The sequence below is a fragment of the Staurois parvus genome, unplaced genomic scaffold (genome assembly GCF_062004578.1).
Source record: "Staurois parvus isolate SC_StPar_1 unplaced genomic scaffold, SC_StPar_1.0 ptg001181l, whole genome shotgun sequence".
Taxonomy (NCBI): Eukaryota; Metazoa; Chordata; class Amphibia; order Anura; family Ranidae; genus Staurois; species Staurois parvus.
In genome coordinates, this window is record NW_028318977.1 from 168,382 (window position 1) to 182,577 (window position 14,196).

At 44.5% G+C, this 14,196-nt stretch overlaps 1 protein-coding gene across 1 annotated transcript; it reads right to left on the bottom strand.

Annotated features, from left to right (window-relative positions):
• Positions 1 to 62: 62 nt before the first annotated feature.
• Positions 63 to 6,115, bottom strand: LOC149438530 (E3 ubiquitin/ISG15 ligase TRIM25-like). The gene has a single exon (XM_089659665.1). It carries the CDS (start codon positions 6,109 to 6,111, stop codon positions 4,552 to 4,554), a length of 1,560 nt encoding a protein of 519 aa, XP_089515791.1. The 5' UTR covers positions 6,112 to 6,115; the 3' UTR covers positions 63 to 4,551.
• Positions 6,116 to 14,196: the final 8,081 nt, after the last annotated feature.

A 14,196-nucleotide genomic window follows, 5' to 3' on the forward strand; every position in this document is an offset into this window, starting at 1 on the left:
ATACAAAGTAACATTGTTTATAAACATCGATCTTATGGGAGTTAGAGAGATACAAAGTAACATTGTTCATTTTGCATGTACTTTTTTATTCATCAAATATCAGTAGAAACAACTTTACAAGTTAAAACAAGTTTTTTTTTTTTAATAAAATTTGTTCCTACTTGATTATTTTCCTGCTGCTGATTTATTAGTTTTTATTTTTCTATCCATTAATGTTTAAATATTTTTTTCATTGTTTTCTTTTAAGTGGCAGATTAAAAAAAAAAGCAAAAATGAAAAAAAACCTTTAAATTTGTAAATAATTTTGCATCACTTTATACCAGAATCATCATTTTAGTAGTTTTTGTATAAAAATGTGCATAGCTATTCATTCATTGAAACTGCATGTACATTCACTTTTTGCTAGAATGAAGTAAAGAAAAAGAAATGTTACCAGTGGTTAGATTTTTTTTTTCAAATTTCATCTAATTTTTACATTGTTAAAAAAAATGAATGCATTTCCTAGGTTCCTCAGCGCCATCCAGGGGCCATAATGTGATATTTTATTACTGCCCATAATAAAATATTCGTATAGAAGAGAAATGATCTAAAGAACATTTGTTGCAGCCCAGTTCACACAGAAAGAATAAACAGTACACAATGATTTGTTAGAAAAAATGGTGATTTTTTTTTTAATATAAATAGACCCCTCAGTGTCACTTTAAAGAGGACAAATGATAAAATAAATCATAAAATTATTGAATAAAATGTATACCTTTTATCTACATTAACAATCTTTTTTTAAACTACACTAGGAAAGTGTAAAGAATTTTTTTTTATTTTTTTTTATTTTTGTTATGTTTTGTCAATTTATTGCGTTAAAAATATAATCATTTTTCAATACAGTATTACCAAAAAAGCCTTCTATGTCCTAAAACTAGTATATGTACTCTATATTGCTGAAAGTATTGGGCCCGCCCTCCAAATCATATGATTCAGGTGTTCCAATCACCTCCATGGCCACAGGTGTATACAATCAAGCCCCTAGGCATGCAGACTGCTTCCACAAACATTGTTGAAAGAATGGGTCACTCTCAGGCGCTCAGTGACTCCAAGCATGGTCCGTGATAGGTTGTCACCTGTGCAATAAGTCCATCCGTGACATTTCCTGGCTACTAAATATTCCACGCTCAACTGTTAGTGGGATTATAACAAAGTGGAAGCAACTGGGAACAACAGCAACTCAGCCACCAAGTGGTAGGCCACGTCACATGACAGAGCGGGGTCAGCGCATGCTGAAGCGCACAGTGCGCAGAAGTCACCAACTGTCTGCAGAGTCAATAGCTAAAGACCTCCAAACTTGGTGTGGCCTTCAAATGAGCACAACAACTGTGCGTAGAGAGCTTCATGGAATGGGTTTCCATGGCCGAGCAGCTGCATCCAAGCCTTACATCACCAAGTGCAATGCAAAGCGTCGGATGATGTGGTGTAAAGCACACCGCCACTGGACTCTAGAGCAGAGGAGACGTGTTCTCTGGAGTGACCAATCACGCTTCTTTGTTTGGCAATCCGATAGACGTGTCTGGGTTAGGTGGTTTCCAGGAGAACAGTACTTGCCTGACTGCATTGTGCCAAGTGTAAAGTTTGGTGGAAGGGGGGATTATGGTGTGGGGTTATTTTTCAGGGGTTGGGCTTGGCCCCATAGTTCCAGTGAAGGGAACGCTTAAGGCGACATTTTGGACAATTTCATGCTACCAACTTTGTGGGAAGAGTTTGGGGATGGCCCCTTCCTGTTCCAACATGACTTGCGCACCAGTGCACAAAGCAAGGTCCATAAAGATATGAAGGAGCCAGTTTGGGGTGGAGGAACTTGACTGGCCTGCACAGAGTCCTGACCTCAGCCCCATAGAACACCTTTGGGATGAATTAGAGTGGAGACTGCGAGCCAGGCCTCCTCCCCCGACATCAGTGCCTGACCTGACAAATGTGCTTCTGGAAGAATGGTCCAACCTTCCCATAGACACCCTCCTAAACCTTGTGGACGGCCTTCCCAGAAGAGTTGAAGCTGTTATAGCTGCAAAGGGCGGGGCCAACTCAATATTGAACCCTACGGACTAAGACTGGGGGGCCATTAAAGGTCATGTGTGTGGAAAGGCAAGCCGACCAATACTTTTGGCAATATAGTGTATTTCTGTTGTTATTGTAGGTATTGACAAAGATACTGATCAACAAAAAGGTCCACAGCAAAAATGTTAAAACTGCCCTGCTCCATGGGGGTGGGTGTTAATGGGGGGGGGGGATATATGGGGGGTGTATATGGGGGGGAATGACTGGGTAAGGGACATTGGTTATCATTATCCTTGGCATATTATATTGTAGGTTATATGAGCTCAGCAGTCATGTTGGAGCGATAGGAACTCTTGGCTGTTGAGGAATGGGTTATGTTTTCTTTAATAAGAAGCTTCCTCTGTGCAATGCTATAGACCAGGGGTGGGCAACTGTGGCCCTCCAGATGTTGGTGAACTACACATCCCATCATGCCTCTGCCTTTGCGAGTCACGCTTATAATTGTCAGTTTTGCAATGCCTCATGGGACTTGTAGTTCTACAACAGCTGGAGGGCCACTGTTGCCCACCCCTGCTATAGACAGATACAGTGCTGCACTGCAGTCCGACCCTCCACTCCCTACACTAAAGATGGGCTATATGTTCGAGTCATATGTTAGTTCAACTCGAACATTGGCAGTTCGTGTATTCAGCGAACACATGAACAACCAGAGCGTTCGGCGGGCTGTTCGTCCATCGCGTTCCACAATGCACTGCGCCTTGACAGTGCATTGAGATTGGCCAAAAGCAATGTACCTGACCAAAGGTCAGGTGCAATGCTTTGGCCAATCACAGCACATGATGACGTTACAAGGCGGAGGTTGACCCTGCCCCCTTGTGACGTCATCACACAATTTAAGAACTGTCATCCCGGAGCAGCTGTCAGACAGCCGGGAACCAGCATTGAGATCAGAGCAGGGTTTTTTTTTTCAGGTAGCAGTGGTGGCGGGCATTGTGACTGAGGTTGGATCTACTTTGGGGGGGGCATTTTTTTTTATTTTTGTTTTTAATAAAGGACTTGTCAAAGACCATCTCCTGTCATATTTTACACTACACTTTTTTTTGTGAATGGGTAGCGGTACCATGTACCTCATAGTCATTCCCATGGGGGGCGGAATCTGGGGGTTCCCTTGTTAAGGGGGCTTCCAGATTCCAATAAGCTCCCCACTCACAGACCTCCACAACCACTGGCCACGGTTGTGAGGAAGAGGCCCTTGTCCCCATCAACACAGGAATTAGGTGCTTTGGGGGGGAGACCCCCTGCCCCAAAACAACCCCCCATGTTGAGGGCATGTGGCCCCCACAATAAGCTCCCCACTGGCAGACCTCCACAACCACCGGCCACAGCTGTGGGGAAGAGGCCCTTGCCCCAAAGCACCCCCCTCCATGTTGAGAGCATGTGGCCTGGTATGGTTCAGGGGTTGGGACCACTCGCTCCTCCCCCACAATAAGCTCCCCACTAGCAGACCTCCACAACCACCGGCCACGGTTGTGGGGAAAAGGCCCTTGTCCCCATCAACATGGGGATAAGGTGCTTTGAGGGGGAGCCCCCCTGCCCCAAAGCACCCCACCCATGTTGAGGGCATGTGGCCTGGTATGGTTCAGGAGAGGGGGCCGCTTGCTCGTTCCCCCCCTTTCCTGAGCTTCTGGGGTGCATTCTCAGATAAGGGTCTGGTATGGATTTGGGGGACCCCCACACCATTTAAATTAAAAAAATTTGGTGTGCGGGTTCCCCTCAAAATCCATACCAGACCTAAAGGGCTTGGTATGGATGGGGGAGACTCCACACTTTTTAATTACCTGCCATCGCTGGCAATTCTTTGTACATTCAGATGTCCATGGGGAGCTGAAACAATAAAGAATGGTTTTAGTAGCTATGCGGTATCTTCATGCTCAGATGCGGTAAGATACCACTTTGAATTGTCCCCTCTGTTTGAAGTTCGAACGTTCGTTAGGTTAGAATGTTCGACCACGAACTGAGCAGAGAAGGGGGGGGGGGTTTGGCCCATCACTACCCTACACCCTGCCTGATATATTATAACAGTGATACATTGTCATCATTATACTTTATATAAGTGATACAGAGGAGTAGTGATATTCTATAAAGTGATTCTTTATCATTGTGATACATTATATTATTGACAGATCAATTCCTGACACAACATTATGGTAAAAATTAGAGACCCCAAGAAAGATACATTATAAATGTTGGGACCTCAGCTGGGGAAACCTGCCAACACAGACAGGGATTTAGCCAAGCAGGATCCAAGCTGGGACCAAAATCCCAAAGCTGCTAAGAATGGTGTTGGTGGCAACAGCAATTTCTATTGGTCAGAGCTATAGGGTTTGGTGTCACCAGGGTATAGGATGGTGGTTACAGCCAATCACTGAGATCAGGGAGGGAGGAAAATGGAAAAATGTCAGAGATAAAAATGACATTCCACCATCAGAATTATGTAATCTCCCTTCAAGATAATGAAATAGATGAATGCCATACACCCAACACAGGATAGAGGGGCTCGGTGAAGGTGGCGGTGAAGGTGTGGAGGTGGCAGATGGGGTCACACATATAAAAGGAGATCTGCCCGGCCTCATAATCCAGATATACTTGGACTTGGCTACCAGGAATATCATCAGGAAGGTCAGTCTCATCCCCGTCATGTATTGCCATATAATCTCTCCCCCTCCTGTCCACACCCCAGGACACATCATTACATCCAATAAAGGAGTCATCCCCATCCCTGTCTATACTGGAGTAACACATCCCAATTCTCCAGTTATTGGATCTCTGGACATTTACTTCCCAGTAATGTTGCCCTGAAGAGAAACCCTGATTGCCTAAAACCTGATGATAATCTGTAAATCTCTGTGAAGTATCTGGGCGATTCTGGTCTTTGCCTGACCTGGATGCAGTCTTCTTGTCATATGAGATACATACATCATTAGAAGCCGTGTCCTCATCCAATAATATGCCTACAGCTTTCTGTATATAGATCCCCCCGTTTACACCAGTTATGATATCAGATAACCCCAAGCGGAACACATGTGAGACCCCAGTCATATCTAGAACTTCTCCATCATGGAGGAGCTTATCATGTCTCTTTCTGTCCTCCTCATCTCCATCACACCCGTCACCTGTGTTTGATTCCTGTAGAACGGTCAATGGGTCCATCATGGCACACAGCTCCTCAATGTGATGCATCTTCCGGGACAGCTTGTCCATCTTTAATTCCAACTGCTGAATCAGATCATTGACGGGGCTTAAGATCCGCTTTGCCTGTCCGGAGATCTCACTCAGGACCCTCTTCTCCAGGTCTTCCAGACGTCTCCTGAGGTCTCTGAACAGGGCAGTGACTCTTTTTTCTTCACCCTCTGCTTTGCCTTCTACTGTTCGCCTGTGTTCCTGCAGACCCCGGACTCTTTCTTCTGTCTTCTCTCTCCTAGTAATTATTTTCTGTAGATTATTTATCATTTTCTTTTTTTTCTTCATAGAAGCCTTTTGTGGAGTCTCCACCTGGTGTCCCCGATGTTCTCCAGTTAAACTGCAGGAGATGCAGATACAAGTAGAGTCCTCAATGCAGTAATACTCCAGGATCTTCTTATGGATGGGACATTTCCTGTTCTCCAGGGTGGTGGTTGGGTCACACAAGACGTGTTCTGGTGACTTGCTGTGGACTCTCAGATGGTCCTCACATAGAGAAGCCTCACAATGCAGGCAGGACTTCACAGCAGGTACAGAGGTGTGAATACAGTAAGTGCAGGAGATCTTGGCCTTTGGATCTGGTTGAGCAGACAGGAAAGTCTGAGTTATATTACGCAAAGTTATATTTCTGTGCAGCGGAGGTCGCTCCTGGAACTCTTTCCTGCACTGAGGACAGGAATAAATGCCAGACCTCTCCTGCGTATCCAACACGCGGTCAATGCAGACCCGGCAGAAGTTGTGTCCACATTTCAACATGACGGGATCCGTATAAATGTTCAGGCAGATGGAACAATTCAGCTCCACTCTCAGATCTGAGGACGCCATTGCTGACAGCTGAAGAGGGAAATGAAAGTTTCGGTCACTTATTAACACGTAGGCAAGTTCCTTCATAGGGTGCGGCTGAGGATGTTTAGACAGACTTAACAATCCAATTCCACTCTCAGATCAGGTACATTAGTTTCCTTCACAGGGCTGGGCTAAGAATGAGGCACAAAAAATTAAAGGTCACAGAAATAGAACTGAAAAACAAAGTCGATTATCCCCCACCAAAATAAAAAACAAAATAATGAAAACTAAGACTGGCCATAGATGATTCGAAAAAAAAGGAAGAGAAGACAGATGATTTAAAAAAAAAAGAATACTCTAACCGCTTCCCGACCAAAGAAAATACATATGGCACTGATGGGCACTGGCAGGTGGCATTGAAATACTGCTACAGGGTGGCACAGGTGCGCAAAATGCTGCAGGCATCATCCTGGTATAATTTTTTTTTCAGCAGGCTTTCATGTAAAAGCAATCCTAGTGTCTAATTAGCTTCAGGATTGCTTTTTCAAGCAGCAGGAGAAGATGCCTCCCCTCCCCCGCTGCCTTCCACGGCCTTCTCGGGCAGTCCCGTGCTATTGGGGGGAAACCTGAGAATGCAGCTGGTGTTTCTGCCAGCTAGCCATAGAGCTGATTGGAGACCGGAATGGCACCAATCATCTCTATAGTCTATGAAATCGGAAGTTACGAGCATTTCTTTTTTTTATTATTTAATTCTTTTATTAATTTTTTTTTTTCCCAATTCCAAAAGCCCAGCAATATATAATTTACATCCAAAATACACACGTTCCCCTAATTTATGCAATGCCACCTCCCCACTATTCACCCACACCCCCTACCGATTTACCCCGATCCATATAGCTCTTCCCTCCAACTTTCCATTCTATACCTATAGAAAAAGTAAATAGGTAAAGTTGATCCAGGGAATGTCCGACTGTCTCTCGGGGGATCAGGAAGGAATTTGTTCCCAGCAGGAGCAAATTGGATCATGTTTTGCTGGGGGGGGGGGGGGGGGGTTTGCCTTCCTCTGGATCAACTGTGGGTGAAGGATTGTAACTTTTTTTTTTTAATGGTTGAACTGGATGGACTTTTTTCTTTTTTCAACCAGACTAATGCAGGCCATAGACGGGTTGAAAAACGGCCAATTTTTTGAAAAAAAACAGAAAAATCGGTCGTTCGGTCGACCGACATTACCACCAACGTTAAAAACAATTGCCGACTAAACCATAAAGTTAACCCCATAACTTCTGTCCCTTGCAGGTCACGGCTCATGCGCAGACTTTATATCGGTAAAACGATTGGCTGATTTGCCCATCATTGCTGGAAAAATTGTCCGATCATCAAAATCGGCTGCAAATTTTCCAACATGATCAAAAAAAATGTGCAAAAAAAACAAAAAACGGCCAACCAATTACCCCACTAACAGTGAGAGAATCAGCCGATTTTCGACCCGTCTATGGCCGGCATAACTGTGTAACTGTGTAACCCAGGGGCGGACTGACCATTCAGACAATAGGGCACTGCCCCAGGGCCCGGGGTCAGTAACGAGCCCCATGAGACGCCCCTGGTAACTTTCATAGGCTTTTTTGGGAGTGGTTTGAGCGTGGCCGAGGACACAGAGACCCCATGATCCCCTATTGTCCGGGGGCTCCATGAGTTGTCAGCAGGGGTGGACTGACCATTTGGAAACTCGGTCATTGCCCGAGGGCTCGAGGTCAGTAGGGGGCCCCATGAGATGCCCCTGGTACCTTTTTCATAGGCTTTTTTGAGTTTGGGCAAGGACACAGGGGCCCCATGATCCCCTATTGCCCGGGGGCCCCATGAGTTGTCAGTCCGCCCCTGGTTGTCAGTCCGCCCCTGGTGTAACCTATGATCTTTCTGCTCAAACCTCACTTCCGACTCTTCCTTTTTCTTACTTTTCTTTCTTTCCTTCCAACCTTTCTTTTCCCTTCTCCTATTCCTGCCACCGCCTTACAAAACATTCCCTTTATTCTCCTCCTGCCTCCAATCAGATCCCTGGACCTCCGACTACTTCTATATATTTTCCAGATGCCTTGAAGTCAGACCATCATCCCCATTCCTTTCTAAATGTACCCATAGTACCTTCATCTATATGGTACAACTCCTCCATCCTATTGATATATTCCCCCCTGTCTAACCAGTCCCTCATTGTTGGGGGCTCCTGTACCTGCCAAAATTTTGGAATGAGCCCTTTAGCCGCACTGATTAGGTGATATAATACACAATTTTTATACGGCTTCACTGTTGATTCTCCCACTCCCACGGATCCTTCTGTATAGTTGTCCCCAATATCTCTTGTATGAACTGGATGACATCTTGCCAAAACCCTTGTATTTTTGGACAATCCCACCATAAATGTCCCATTGTTCCCTTAGCTCCACATCCCCTCCAACAGAACGGTGAGACTTCTACTCGTTGTTTACGTACAACACTCTGTGTTAAATACCACCCCGCTAAACATTTATAATTAATTTCAGCCGTGTTCATATTAATCGACCCATGTGTTCATTTAACCACTTCCCGTCCGGCCCATGTACATAAACGGCTGGACAGGAGCAGTGCCAGTGACATCATTGCTTACTACGTGTGAAATCTGTGAATGATCACCAAGATCACATGGTACAGGACTATTCACAACAGCCTTGTACCATGTGACAAGCTGTGACCAATCACAGCTCTCACAGTATTTCTCAATGGCTGCAGGAATGCAGCCAGAGAGAAGGAGAAATGATTGCTTTTACAGCCTTTATGGGTAGCAATCAGTGTAAAAAAAAGTCCAAACATTTTTAAAAAAATGTGTTTTTCTTATAAAATTTTGCAAATAATCTTTCTTCATAAATCTAGGCCAAAATGTATTCAGCTATCTTTTTAGTAAAAAAAAAAAAAAATACCAAATTAGTTTATAACCAAAAATTATAATTTTTCAAAACATTTTATTACATTTTTGTTTATTTTTTTATATTATTATTTATGGGTTTTTTTTGTTTATTTTTTACATACCATCACCCTAGCAGTACAGTGTCACCATAGTGATCAGTGATCACATGATCGGGTCCTCACACAGAGGTCCTGTACAACGATTGGAGGACACAGAGGGCACAGGATCGCGGTGCTGCGTGCTCCCAGGAAGCGTGCACAAGCAGGGAGCAGGGAGGCCATTTATGAACGACCACCGACCCTGCACTGCTCCCGTTCGGCCATTTATATACATAGGCCAGAAGGGAGGTGGTTTAATCTTGGAAAGTACCCAACTTCCCTTTGACTACTATATCCCCCAAACGTGCATCTCCATCTTTAAACCATTTCTCAGAAACGTTGTCCTTCCCTGGCAGGAAAAACTCAGTACCCACCAGGGGGATCAACAGTGAATTGTACTTCCAGTCCATTTGATTGTGCATTCCATCCCATACTTGTAATACCTCCTGTGTCAATGTACTCTTTACATCTGGAGGAAAAGAAATGTAATCTCCAAACATGGAAAGGTTTCTTCACACTAAGAGCTGTGAAAATGTGGAATAGACTCACTCAAGAGTTGGTTGTGGCCAGCTCAGTGGATTGCTGTAGGAAAGTCCTGGATTGTTTCTTGGATACACAGAATATAACTGGATATAACATTTATAGGTAAAGTTGATCCGGGGAATATCCGATTGCCTCTCGGGAGATCAGGAAGGAATTTTCCCCTGCAGGAGCAAATTGGATCATGCTTTGCTGGGGTTTTTTTTCCCTTCCTCTGGATCAACTGTGGGTGTAGGATTATAACATTTTTTTTTTCATGATTAAACTGGATGGACTTTTGTCTTTTTTCAGCCAGACTAACTATGTAACTACTACTAGTCTCCCGCCCGCCAATAAAGAAATGACAGACGGGAGGCGGTTCTGTCGTTCTGGGAGGACATCATATGATGTCCTCCCACACTAACTGTGCATGCGCTCCCCCCCGGGAGCACGCAGCGTTGCGATCGGTGGTGCACTGCATCCCTTGGACACAGCGGATCACCACTCAATGGAAAGAGCTGAAGACGTCGGCTCTGTCATGTGATCAGCTGTGTCCAATCACTGCTGATCACATGTAAATAAGAAAATGCCGGTTATCGGCATTTCTCTCCTCACGAGCTGTCACACTGACAGAGGAGAGGAGAGCCGGTAATCGGCATGTACACTGATCATCAGGGCACTGATGATCAGTGTGCCCTGATGATCAGTGTAGCCCCATCAGTGCCACCTGTCAGTGTCCATCAATGCCACCTGTCAGTGCTCATCAATGCCACCTGTCAGTGCCCATCAGTGCCACCTGTCAGTGCCCATCAATGCCAACTGCCAGGGCCCATCAGTGCCACCTGTCAGTGCCCATCACTGCCACCTGTCAGTGCCCATCAATGCCAACTGCCAGTGCCCATCAGTGCCACCTGTCAGTGTCCATCAATGCCACCTGTCAGTGCTCATCAATGCCACCTGTCAGTGCCCATCAGTGCCACCTGTCAGTGCCCATCAATGCCAACTGCCAGTGCCCATCAGTGCCACCTGTCAGTGCCCATCAATGCCACCTGTCAGTGCCCATCAGTGCACATCAATGCCACCTGTCAGTGCCCATCAGTGCCACATATCAGTGCCTACCAGTGCACATCAATGCCACATATCAGTGCCTACCAGTGCACATCAATGCCACATATTAGTGCCCATCTGAGCTGCCTTTTAGTGCCACCTATCAGTGCCAGTCTGTGCCACCTATCAATGCCATCTATCAGTGCTGCCAATCAGTGCCACCTATCAGTGCCGGTCAGTGCCACCTATCAATGCCAATCAATGCCATCTATCAGTGCTGCCAATCAGTGCTGCCTATCAGTGCCAGTCAGTGCCTCCTAACAGTGCCAGTCAGTGCTGCCTAACAGTGCCACCTATCAGTGCCATATATGAGTGCTGCCTTTCAATGCCCATCAGTGATGCCTGTCAATTCCCATCAGTGCCTCCTCACTAGTGCAGCCTATCAGTGCCCATCACTGCAGCCTCACTAGTGCATATCAGTGAAGGATAAAAATCACTTATTTACAACATTTTATAATTTTCCAAAGATGGGTCATTTGGGGGGGGGGGGGGGTTGGTGCTATCCTCAGGGCCTTGAAAACTGTGATAGGTAGTGAGGAAGTGAAATGAGGAAGTTACGCACCTTCAGGCTTTCAAAGTGGTCATTAGATTTCAGGCTCCTGTATGTGGCTAGGCTCCCAAAAAGTCTCACACGTGTGGTATCCCCATACTCGGTAGAAGCAGAATGTATTTTGGGGTGTAATTCCACATATACCCATGACTTGTGCGAGAAATATATAATTTAAGTGACTGCTTTGTGTAATAAAAAAAAATGTTTTTGTCATTATCCAAGAACTTGTGGAAAAAAATAAATCTTCCATGGATTCAATATGCCTCTCAGCAGATAGCTTAGGGTGTCTACTTTCCGAAAAGGGGTCATTTGGGGGTGTTTGTACTATCCTGGTATTTTAGCACCTCAAGAAATGTGATGGGCAGTCAGAAAGTAAAAGCTGTGTAAATTCCATTATCTATACCAGGGGTGGGCAACTGTGGCCCTCCAGCTGTTGTAGAACTACAAGTCTCATGAGGCATTGCAAAACTGACAATTACAAGCATGACTCCCAAAGGCAGAGACATGATGGGACTTGTAGTTCACCAACAGCTGGAGGGCCACAGTTGCCCACCCCTGATCAATACCAGTTTGTAGACGCTATAACTTTCACACAAAGCAATCAATATATACTTCTTGGAATTTTTTTTACCAAAAACATGGAGCAGAATACATTTTGGCCTAAATTTATGACGAAATTTGAGTTTTTTTGGATGTTTTCTGAGACAGAAATGAGAAAATATTTTTTTTTTAAATTTTTTTAAAATTTTTTGTTTATAGCACCAAATATATAAACCCCCAATGGTGATCAAATACCACCGAAAGAAAGCTGTATTTGTGCGAAAAAAGAATGTAAATTTCATTTATGTACCGTATTGCATGACCGCGCAATTGTCAGTTAAACTAGCGCAGCGCTGTATAGCAAAAAAATGGCGTAAATTGCAGTATCTATACCAGCAATGGGCAAACTACGGCCCGCGGGCCGTATACAGCCCGGCGGACCTTTTAATCCGGCCCGCGGAGAACGAGAGGGGAGCTAGGCTCCTCTCACAGTCCGCCCTGAAGACCGGTGTTGCATGAAAATCTGTCTCCTATGAGGATCTGTCCCCCTCGACGTATCTGCGCATGTGCCGGAGATCGCCGATCGGCTGCTAATGCCTGAAACTGGCACATGCGCAGATACGTCGAGGGGGACAGATCCTCATAGGAGACAGATTTTCATGCTACACCGGAACGGCGCGGGAACACGGCGAGAGCAAAGGTAAGTGAATTGACACAGGGGGGACTTAATATGGGGGATGAATTAATATGGGGAATGAATTACTATAGGGGGGATGAATTACTATAGGGGGGATGAATTACTATGGGGGGATGAATTACTATATGGGGGATGAATTACTATGGGGGATGAATTACTATAGGGGGGATGAATTACTATGGGGGGATGAATTACTATATGGGGGATGAATTACTATATGGGGGATGAATTACTATGGGGGATGAATTACTATGGGGGATGAATTACTATATGGGGGATGAATTACTATGGGGGATGAATTACTATAGGGGGGATGAATTACTATATGGGGGATGAATTACTATGGGGGATGAATTACTATATGGGGGATGAATTACTATATGGGGGATCAATTACTATGCTTACTATGGGGGAATATTACTATACTTACTATGGATGACACATACACATCATTCATCTACTCTTGGTCCGGCCCCGGGTCCAATATATGAACCCATTGCGGCCCTCAAGTCAAAAAGTTTGCCCACCCCTGATCAATACCATAGTTTGTAGACGCTATAACTGTCACACAAAGCAATCAATATACACTTATTGGGATTTTTTTTACCAAAAACATGGAGCAGAATACATTTTGGCCTAAATTTATAACTAACTTTGAGTTTACTATATATTTTTTATAGCTGAAAGTAAAAAATATTGTTTTTCTTCAAAATTTTTGGTCTTTTTTTGTTTATAGCGCGAAAAATAAAAAGCGCACAGGTGATTAAATACCACCGATAGAAAGCTCTATTTGTGTGAAAAAAGGACGTAAATTTCATTTGGGTGCAGCATTGCATGATTGCGCAATTGTCAGTTGAATTAGTGCAGCGCGGAACGGCAAAAACAGGCCCGGTCATTAACCTCCCTGGCGGTTTTCCCGAGTGTAGCTCGGGGTAAAATTTCTATACCAAAAGCGGTAACCCCGAGCTACACTCGGGCTTACCATGCGGCGCTGCTCTGGGGGTCCCTGCAGCACTTACCTTGTCCTTCGTTCCCACGATGTGTCCCCTGCAGCGTCCCCGGCCATCTCCTCCGGCCGATGCCGGCATCCGGCTTCCGTGTTCCGGTCCCCGTGACGTCGGGACGTAGGGGCGCCGGAGGCGGCGGGAAATTAAAAAAATTTAAAAAATGTCATTTTTTTTTTTTTCAATTTTAAATAGTAAAACATTGCTGTTTCATCCCATTACACATACATATTGTCCCTAGTGCTTTGTCCTGTGCCCTGCCTGCATTTTGTCTGTTCTTTCTGCCTGGAAACTTAGAAAAGTCCATGGCGTCCAAAAAGTGTCCCTTTACGTCAAAAGCGGTTTTAGACCGGCTAGAGAACAGCGATAGTAAATCAGAACCACTTGCAGAATTGAGTGATAATGATTTGTGGGGAAATTGGAAGGAATCATACCGCCAGGGAGGTTAAGGGGGGTAAATCCTCTGGAGGGCAAGTGGTTAAATATATTTGAAAAATATTCTTCTGAAATATATTGGAAATACTACAATTTTGGCCGTATTCAATAAATATTTCAATAAAAAATAAATAAACTATATACACACACACATTATGTGTATATATATATATATATATATATACATACACACACACATATGTATATATACACACACATATATATATACACATGTGTAT

Coding starts and splice junctions, on each gene's coding strand:
- LOC149438530 (XM_089659665.1), bottom strand. CDS start 6,111: ATGGCGTCCTCAGATCTGAGAGTGGAGCTGAATTGTTCCATCTGCCTG.